The sequence below is a fragment of the Gobius niger genome (genome assembly GCF_951799975.1).
Source record: "Gobius niger genome assembly, chromosome: 2".
Classification (NCBI taxonomy): domain Eukaryota; kingdom Metazoa; phylum Chordata; class Actinopteri; order Gobiiformes; family Gobiidae; genus Gobius; species Gobius niger.
The window spans coordinates 20,609,541-20,620,052 of NC_136853.1; the positions used below are offsets into that span (position 1 = coordinate 20,609,541).

General features: G+C 39.9%; 1 protein-coding gene across 1 annotated transcript; it reads left to right on the forward strand.

The window, feature by feature from the left end:
* Positions 1-2,113: 2,113 nt before the first annotated feature.
* Positions 2,114-10,246, forward strand: tmem38b (transmembrane protein 38B). Its single transcript, XM_079582839.1, has 6 exons — positions 2,114-2,289; positions 5,509-5,665; positions 6,218-6,402; positions 6,482-6,569; positions 6,760-6,877; positions 9,583-10,246. Exons 1-6 carry the CDS (start codon positions 2,166-2,168, stop codon positions 9,853-9,855), a joined length of 945 nt encoding a protein of 314 aa, XP_079438965.1. The 5' UTR covers positions 2,114-2,165; the 3' UTR covers positions 9,856-10,246.
* Positions 10,247-10,512: the final 266 nt, after the last annotated feature.

Genomic DNA, 10,512 nt, shown 5'->3' on the forward strand with positions numbered 1-10,512 from the left:
TTCGTTTTGGATAAAGATAACAAGAACAAATAAGACAATAATAAGAATAAAATATCTCCTTAGATAGACCTGTTCCCCTTTCCTTATGCAAACTTGTCTATTGCTGCCACCTGGTGGGTATTCTTTCATACTACAACTAATATAGGCTAGTACCATGGATCTATAGATCAGTAGGGTGTCATAAAAAAGGGGCTGTGAGGGGAAAAGGGTGAAAGGAAAACAACTAGCTCAAACAAGAAAAGGAAACAAAGATCAAGATTGCTGTCACATCTATGTTCTAAGCTCTCATGTTAGTTACTCTTTCATTTGAGGGTTTAGAATTAGTTACTTTCTCAGTTACTTTCTTGATCATTAAATTTCAGTTTTCATAACATAATGAGAGAGAAAATATCAAAACAGCAGGGGAAAAGCTTTGCTCTGTCCGTCAGGGCTGTGGGCATTTGCAAAGTGCTTTTTTGCATTCCTAATTAATGGCGGGGCAAAGCGATATGGCCTAAAATCTATATCACGATATTACATTTTTCTTTATCACAATAACGATATATTTGACGATATAATTAACAATTTACTTACAAATTACTTCAAAATATCAGCCTTAAGCCTATTGGGAAGATAAATTCAGTGATATTGTATTCTTTTTTTTAATGGTAGCTACTAATTTCCTCCCAAATATGATCTACTCAAGTAGTTTACATTTGTCCCCGTGTTCTAGTCAGTTATGCTGAAATGTTATCGTGTCCACAACGATATCAAAATTTACAACGATGTAAACAAAAACATTGTTATTATATATAATTGCGATATCGTTAAGCGATACGATATAGCCCACCCCTAGTAAATAGCCTAAGTTTGTAACAGGCGAGTAGAAGTGTCGCCTAAACATCTTCTTAATCATACGCCGCTTTCCTGCATGAATATTCTGCAAATCAACGTGAAAGTATTATATTAGATTAGATTATATTCACAATATTCTGATTAGACAAAGTAACGGAATAGCCAACATAATATGTATTTAGTAACTAAATACAATTTCAAAGTATTTTGTAAAAAGAAAAAAGAAAAAACACTAGTACGACGGCGACTTGTGATTGGCCTTTCATTATCTTTTTCGTCCAATCACACGGCTCCTCGTGCTCCTCCTGCCACATCACTTGAATGGCGGAATTCCGCGTATGCGCTGAAGCCACTGAAGTACCGCTGAAGTACACTGGGCTGACCCGGTGTAAAGATTTTAAACTACCCCCCATTTCAGGCTACCCCCCGGTAATTTGAAATCAGTTTCAAGTTACCCCCGGGGGTAAGATGAACGCGATTTCAAGCTACCCCCCCTGATTTCAGATTACCCCCCTCTCAACTGCTTTCTTCATCCATAAAATACCTTACAGGAACCGCAGTTGGAGCCGTAACTTTAAGGATAGTGGAGTTTGCGAACTAAAGCTATTACCGTAGCCCTAAACTTAAGGATAGTGGAGTTTGCGAACTAAAGCTAACATTACCGTAGCCCTAAACTTAAGGATAGTGGAGTTTGCGAACTAAAGCTAACATTACCGTAGCCCTAAACTTAAGGATAGTGGACTTTGTGAACTAAAGCTAACATTACCGTAGCCCTAAACTTAAGGATAGTGGAGTTTCCGAACAAAAGCTGACCTTACCAGATGAAAAGTTACGAGAGTTGTAGCTATTATTAGCAATTAACATCCGGGCATTTTCTATTTAACACAGCCGTGCCAAACAAACAATACATATTGTGGCGGGGGTAATCTGAAATCAGGGGGGGTAATTTGAAATCAGTTTCAGGTTACCCCCGGGGGTAATTTGAAATCGATTTCAAGTTACCCCCCGGTAGTCTGAAATCAATTTCAAAGTACCGGGGGGTAAGGTGAATGGGGGGGTAGTTTGAAATCGCTACACCGGGGCTGACAGTGACCATCCTTCGGAACCGTTGCCCAGCGACGGGTTTCAACTGCTAATGAGTCGGGCCGGTGTTGGCAGCGGTGATGCGCGAGGCACTTTAGAGTAGTGGCTTATGTGTGTGCGCACAGACGGAGAGGCACAGGACTTTATCTGATGCTTTAAACTGGACCCGTGCCTTTGGCTCACTTAACTGTTCACCAGAGCGTGTGTGGCTAAAGACGGTAGCGACCAGGTAACGACGAGAAGCAGCCATGGATCTGCTGAAAGTGCTCAATGTGGATGAACTGGCCCATGGACTGGCAAACTTATCCATGTTTCCGTACTTTGAAATGGCGCATTATGTCATGTCAGTGATTTCTCTGAGGGAGCAGCCAGGTAAGACAAACGCAGAGTTCCCACCGGCAAAGTGTCAATTACAGCGTTAACGTTATGTCTGGATCAGCCGTTATGACCGTTAAGGCCGTTAAGGCCGTTATGGGCCACTGAGATCAGGACGGATTGTTATAAATTCACTGCCCAACCCATGGACATGTTTGTAGGTACCAGCAAACTTTGTCAGTTCAAAAGAAAACAGTATAAAAAGTGTAGAAAAAAGCAACAACTCCGTTCGCTGTTAAATCACTGCTGGTAAACTCGTCTAACACTCTGTACTGGACAAATAAATCAATGTGACTAACGCCAATATTTTATCTTTCCAGTGTAATTTGGATATAAATATTTCATATCCCACAATGCTTTGCGATATGACGTTACAGTCCGACCTCTATTTCTAGTGAAAAGTATTTGGTCACAAAATAGGTCATGTATGTTGCATTTGAAATGTATCTAGATTCCCCACCTACATGCATGCAGTGACTAGATCATCAGTGTAAACATATTGTAGCATGATGTCAGAACACATTAGCTGCGACTTGTTGAAACATGCTTAAATAAATCTATAAAATTGCCACAGCCTATAGGCTGTCATTGCTCAAACATTGACTTCAAATGTGACATAAACTCAATCATTACCAGATGGACACATGTAGCAGATTGTTCGGGTGTGTCATATACATGACAGTAGTAACATTATGGCACTGCTGTGTTCTCAAGGCAAAGGCATGAAGCTGCTTTAGGGCTTAAGGGACAGGTGGACCATACACTGCACACTGTGACTGTTGGCTTCACACTTACACACAAACTATTGTTGTCCTGCTTGTGTCCATCTAAGATCTATTTTAAAACATGCCTCATGAAGAATTTGAACCTCAATAACCTTCTAACCTTGTGTGTGCATTCATGACTAAAAGATAAACAAAAAATGTGAGCGTCTAAAAATATGTTAAAGGTGCATTATGTAAGTTTTAATGTGGAAAATAAAGTTGTTATTAATCCATGTCTGATCTGATTCGACCCAGGGGCTGTATGGGTGGTTTACTTTCCATCACGGTGGCCTGTATGACGCTCTGCTGGTGAAACCATCGCCATGGTTAGGCAGTGGGTCAAATACACACTTATATCAACCTTTTCTGCAAAAAACGTTATATAATGCACCTTAAAGGAGCTACACCCGATTTTACTTCTAGAAATGGAATGAAAATTATTTTATCCTCCTTAAGTATATTGCAAACTCAAATGCTTGTTGGAAGAACAGCGTGAATCAAATGATAAACGTTTGTATGAATTTCATCAACTTTCAGGCTATTTTTTGCATGTTTGTGAACGTGACCCTGAAAAGTGACCCTGCAAGTTGTGAAATTAGCCGATAAACTTGTTCCTGTAAAGAATGTGAAGGCTACAGAGATGTTAGGAAAGTTATGAAAGAGCGTGGACCGAAACTAACATTTTAATTTAGTGGCTTCCCCTTTCATTGTTGGCAATCAAGAAATCAGGTACAGGGCCTTTAAGGTCAAAACCACAAAAACAAATACTCTCATTGTGCTTTTGGTTCCAAGATTGAATTCTGTATTTTAAGTTCAATACAGTTTACGCCTGCAGAGCGTCCTAGTGTAAGTTTAGAACTGTGCTTTGTGATGATTAAGTAAAATGAGCAAGTGTTGGTTGACATTTCACTGATTAGTGGGTAAACCGGAAAGGAGGAGGAGGGTTAGTGACACAGCTCAGGAAAACATGTTTTTGTTTATAAAGGTGAAGTCTTTGTGAAGTCTCACATATTGTAAGTGTAAATGTCAGTGTCACATTTAGCATTGTAACCAAAACAAAAAGCACAAAAAAGAGTGCACTTAGAAATATCAGCAACCCAAAACAATCCCATGTTGTGTAACCCTGCAGTATGTTCATCTACAGTGTGTGCAGAGCCTATTTTCCCTGCAGAGATTTGCCTTGTAAATGTATGATGCTAAGTTGGCACATAAACTCTTGTCACTTAAGAGAAAACAAAGCAGGACTGGAGTAGGCCTCTGTTTAACACTCACACACTAACGTCTTAACTCTTTGTTTGTTTTTGGCTTAAACCGATGACGCAGCTGCACTGTTTACTATGACAGTGCTTTGTTTGTGATCTTCAAACTGCAAGACTAGAGCATAAAGGAAATGCATGAAATAGAGTTCCACAAACATTTTGACATGCCTTCAAATTTCCTCAACCCAACCCCCAACCCACTTCCTGACATCATGACATTTGGCTCCTCTTTGTTTGTTAGTGTTGTGCTATTTTCAAGAGTCTGCATCCAACGTCCTTGTATTCTGATGTATTGTAGGGTTGTAATATAGGCCCAAACAGTTCTGAACAGGAGTCCATAATCTCCCTGTAATCTTCAGATTAACAGTGCGGTCCTTTACTGCTTCATGCATATGTCTGTCTACATACTGTAAGTACGTGTAGTCCCAAGTGACTTCAAATTACTATGAGCACAACACTTGTATGGTTTACATGGCACATGACTTGTAAGTGATTATCCATACAAATTGGAAATCCCCTGAACTGTCTCGGGGCAAAATGAATGCATTTACCTCGGATACAAATGAGGAACTGAACGATTATCTGAAATGCACTGACATGTTATGCCAGAAATACTGCACCCATAAGTTGTACTTTGAACTGTAGACTCCTATAGCGGCGTTCCTTTTCCATGTTAATGTTTAAACTGGTATTACAAAGGCCATGTCCAGAGTCAAACTGTGCTGCGTCTCTTCAACGGTGCTTATTTAGGAGATAAGTATAAGTACACTGATCATACCAGTTTCCTGGGTTTGTTGGCTGAGTGCTTTCTTCAGGGTGTGGAGCCTCCATGCAGTTCACTTGTTAATGACGAGATTGTATCTTACTTCAATGTCTCAGGCAGTTACAGGAGATTGTCTCTTTTCAAATGATGTTGATAAGAACCACCCTTTGTCTGGATACTACCATGTTTTAATCATTTAGTTTTGTCACTGTTTCATTACTGCTGCTTCGCCCTGTCATATAAAGAAAATAATGAAAATGTTGTAATTTGCACTCCCCAAAAAGTAATCGTTTTAAGCAAAACAAATAAAATAGATATATTATCCCTTGGCATATGGAGCTTTTTTGGCCCATTTACTTTTCCTTAACCCTAACCGTTTTACTTGCATAGAACCTTATATTGGACTGATCAAAGTCTCGTGTCTCTTCAGGAGCGCTGGAGGTGTCCCGGGTGAGTCCATTTGCCTGCTGGTTCAGCTCCATGCTCTTCTGTTTTGGGGGAGCTGTTCTCTCTGGAATCATGCTGGCTGAGCCCCCTATTGCACCACTGTCCAATTGCACCAGTGTCTTGATGGCCACAGCGGTCTGGTAAATGCCACAGCTTCAGAAAGGCACACAGACCAATCAAGACAAATTATACAACATATAAAGAGTTTTATGGATGTCTTTTACACTAACACAAACATTAAAGATACAGTATAATATACATAAAAGTAATGATCAAATGTATTGAATGTATAATTTTTTTGAATTTATCGATAAAATAATTTCAATTAATTACTAAAAAAAAGTTCACACACACTTTTCTGGACAGCATTGTCATTAATGTTGTGTTAAAAATCTTCCAACTTCTTTTGAAGTGCCTGATATGTATGCATTAGTTGCATCTTGCACAACTAGGACTGTTACATCATCCACGCACCTATTCCTGTCACAATATAATATTGTTTTGTTTTATTATGGACAGTCTGCCCTTTAAATAGCAGTCTTTGTTTCCCCCTACTGGTGGATTTTAAAATGGCTGCTGTCATAAATGGCAGCGCCCTCTGCTGTCAAACACGGATACACGACAGGCACAGTAGTAATGACACTTTATTTTATGTTTACCTGAGAAATAATTGATGGTGTGTTGATGTGCAGGTACCTGGTGTTTTACTGCCCCTGGGACCTGCTGCACAGCTGTGTGGCCTTCCTGCCTTTAAGGCTCGTGCTCTCAGTCATGAGGGAGATGACCAGGACATGGAGGGTGCTGGGAGGGGTGACTCAGGCCAACATGAAGTACAAGGACAGCCTGCTGGTTTTGGTTGCCATCGGCTGGGCTAGAGGTTAGTATGACCTGTAAACCTGTTTGGATTAAAGTCGTGGATTGTTATCTTTGTAACACATGTGCAATAAATCCTCCAGGGGCTGGAGGAGGCCTCATCCGTAACTTTGAACAACTTGTGAGAGGTGTATGGAGACCAGAGACCAACGAGCTTCTTAAAATGACTTAGTAGGTTTATTCTTCTAATTGAAGCTTGAATGTAATACATGTACATGTTTTAGTTTATTAATTTTAAGTGATTATATGGTATAAATATAGACTCAGTATATTAATGATTTATTAGCAGTATTTTTTCTTATCCCTAACACATGTTCAGTATTTAAAATGATGCAATTAATGTTTTCCTGTTTTTCTTCAGTCCCACGAAGATCACGCTGATCGGAGCTGTGCTGTTTGCTCTGCAGCAGACGCAGCATTTGCCTGTTCAAAAGCACCACCTGATGCTCGTCTATACGGTCTTTCTTGTTGCCAACACGGTCAGTGAAATAACCACTATATAAATGAATGTTTTGGGGTTCAAATTTTCCAAAATAACACACACAAATAATTATAATATAATTATCACAAATGTACTTACAGGTTAAAGCAAAAAAGTTCACCAAGTCACTGCCTTTGGTATTCTATCTTATTATATTGAAATTCAACAGTTTGGTTCATCATTAATCCAGAATCGTAGAATTACAGCCGACTGCCATTTCCATGACTTCATATTCATGCTGTTAAGATTTGTAGGTTGAATGTTCCTTGTGTCCTCTGTCCTGAGTCCTCGTCTTCTAAATGACCTCTCTCTCTCTGGCGTTTTTGAAGTTTGGGCTGTGGTGACTCACATATCGCGTGTATTACCCGTAGGGCCGGGGCTTTTGCATCATTTTCATCAGCTTGCATCAGCCTCTCTTCTCTGGGAAACTTGTGCTCTTGACGGAGACACAGATAAATCTGGCATGTCTTCTTCCCTCCGAGTCTGATCTGTCAAATTAACGCAGAGTCATTTCATCAGATAGCAGAGTTTTGTCCCAGCCCGTGTTTATTAGTTTGCGCTAGTAAGGGTCGTTATTTCTAGTTCAATCTACTTATTCATTTATTAGCAGGTTTTACTCACTCACACACATCGTTCACATGTTTTTAGAGGTAGGGGAAACCGGAGCACCCGGAGGAAACCTACGCAGACCCGGGGAGAACCCAGGACCTTCTAACTGTGAAGCACAAGCTGCGCTACCGTCCCGTCCTAGCACAGATACCAAAGCCACTTGCATTTACTTTCCAAACACTGCTGCATTTTTAGGTATCACTGACTCTTAAAGGGATATTTCAAGATTTTTGACATAGGGCCTCATTTCCTAGTTATCCAGAGTGTTGCTGATTTATGGAGATATTTTTTTTTCTAATTCATGCAGTTCTTATATTTGAAGAGTTTCGTGGCGCTAGGCTAGTGCTAGACTAGCGCATTTCTATGGTATCAGCTAGCCTGCATTAAAACAGTCTGACCCGCTCCACAGAGCACCTGAGGCAAATCACTTATAACACCAGACAAATTTTTGGAATATAACTGACCTTGCATCACATGAATGATCGCATTTTGAGGGACTATTTTCTAGCAGATCACTCCGCCGCCGCGTAGCTTGTACAACCACAAAGCTGCTCAAATGTAAGGTATTTTCAATGCAAAATGGTTACAATTATTCTGTCGACACAGACATTTATATGGTTAGTCTGGTGTTATAAGTGATTTGCCTCAGGTGCTCTGTGGAGCGGGACTGTTTTTAATGCAGGTTAGCTGATACCGTAGAAATGCGCTAGCCTAGCACTAGCCTAGCGCCACGTAACTCTCCAAATATAAGAACTGCTTGAATTACAAAAAAATATCTCCAGAAATCAGCAACACTCTGGATAACTAGGAAATGAGGCTCTATGTCAAAAATCCTGAAATATCCCTTTAAGTCAATCAGTAGCCAACAATAAACTCCAGCTGAAGTAATCTTGTTAAGGATTTTGTTTAATCCTTCCTTTCCTTAAAACCTTCAAATATGACTTAGGTAATGAATTGTAAGAAAGACAAACTGATTAAAATATTTGTTTTCTTATTCAGCAATAACCTTTGTTTGGATCCTATTGTACTACACACTGTAATTTTAATTTTAAGTTAATTAAAATTATTTAAAAAAAATGTCAGCCGAAAAACCAAAAAAACAAAACATCATCAATCATAATTTTTGACTCGTAGTGTTATTACATACGGAGGTTAGAAAGGCCTGTTCATCGTCAAAGGGTTGAAGAGCAGGGAGAGACATTTGGCAGATTGTCAGAGCCAAGTGTTCCAGCTCATGACGCAGAGGCCAAGTGTCCACCATATGTGTGTGTTCAGCACAGTCCCCATCATTTAAATGCTATTGTAATATACTTTCTATTATTATTATATTGTTGCCATTTAAATAAATTTAAATGGCCCTATTTTCAAGAATCTTAGAAATATTCACTGGTAAACTTACAGGACTTAAAGGAACAGGCCAGTGTTTCTCCACACTGAGATGTGTTCTTACCTGAGCTTAGACGAGTTGATGTGTTCCTGTCTGCTCTTTAACACCGAACATGTTGTTAGCATTTAGCCTCTCCTCGGCTCCTCTGTGGGGCCAAACCGGGGTGAAGTTGAAGCGACCAAACTCTTCCACGTTTTCCCTATTCAAATACGGTTATGTGAGCGTTTGCATGATCCAAGTCTAGTCACACAAAAGTAAACAAGTGGATAAGAAGGGGTACTATATTGTGAGGCGTAACAATACCTCACGTAACAGTATTTAAATGGGAGGAGAGGCTGAATGATAACATATTCAGTGTTAAAGACCAGGCAGATCCGCATCAACTTGTCTAAGCTCAGGTAAGAACATATCAGTGTGGAAAAACGGTTCCTTTAAAGTCTCTGTACAACTTTGTCTCAAGAAGAGGAAGAAAAGTTGTTTGTCCTCCTTCAGTATTTTATAAAAGCAGTGAAATAGGCTACCGTCTACTGCTATATAATGTATAAAGTACTTTGGGATGTGTGAAATGCATTGGATTAAACAACAGTTCAAACTTAACTTACTCTTTCTTTCATTGTTTGTTTCAAAACAAATGGCTGTAGGTCATTTGAAAGCTTGATAAGTTGAAAGCAATGATGATTTTGTTTCTACACTCTGTCTCCGCTCAGGCGAGGATGATGCTGACTGGCTCCACTGCCTCGCCCTTCGCTGCCATTGAGTCGCTCATCCACAAGACCCTTTTCCTGGGCTACTCTCCTTATGCCGCCCTCACCAGTGACATCCCGGACTCGTGCATGGGCCAGGCCGCCTCTAACTCCAGCAACAAGGGAGCTGTGAAAATGCACACTGCAGCTTCACAAGTCAACGGAGAAAAGCCACCGCTTCAAGCCAAAGATGAGTCAGAGAACACAGGCACCCGACGCCACAAGAAGACCAATTAGTCACAGTTGCCTATAGCACCTTTTTACCTCCTCACGGGGCAGGGGCTGCTGATTCACCCTCACAACAGGGGCAGTTTGGAAATGTGTGCTTTGCTGTTATTCTTTTACTTGATTCACCAAATTTCAAAAGTTTGCACCCAACTGTGGGATATCGACTTGTTCGAGCACTGTTGAATGTTGAAAGTTCGTTCCTTTTTCATCTTTAAGACACACTGTGGCCTGTCAGCTGTTTATTACTTTAGTGAAATGCAGGGCTGTATAAAATTATAAATGAAAGGTTTTGGGAACATGGTTTATCAGTTGATTCTGATCTTTGAGTGACTGAATGTCTGCTTCATATAAATGCTATATTTCTTACTTCAGAGACAAATATTTTAAACCAGAGATTATATTATATCAGTTTTGTTCTATTTATATAATTATAATTGCACTCTTGTGTGTGTGTGTTACATTTCCAGAGGAAGACATTGTAATGTTTTCTGTTTATTCATTCAGTGCTTTGAATTACTATTGAAAGCATGAGAATAAAACTATTGCATAATAATTGTCATTGTCTTTTGTTATAGGTCAGTGTGTCAGTGCTACACGGGCTGTTTCTGATAGTGTCGGATTCAGGGTCGCAGGTCAGCGGAGCACTGCAAAAAGTTATCAATAATA

Bases quoted from the DNA above. Each gene is read 5' to 3' on its own strand.
- tmem38b (XM_079582839.1), top strand. From the start codon at position 2,166: ATGGATCTGCTGAAAGTGCTCAATGTGGATGAACTGGCCCATGGACTG. The intron at 2,290-5,508 runs GTAAGACAAACG...GTGTCTCTTCAG, and splicing joins TTCTCTGAGGGAGCAGCCAG to GAGCGCTGGAGGTGTCCCGG. The intron at 6,403-6,481 runs GTTAGTATGACC...TAAATCCTCCAG, and splicing joins TGCCATCGGCTGGGCTAGAG to GGGCTGGAGGAGGCCTCATC.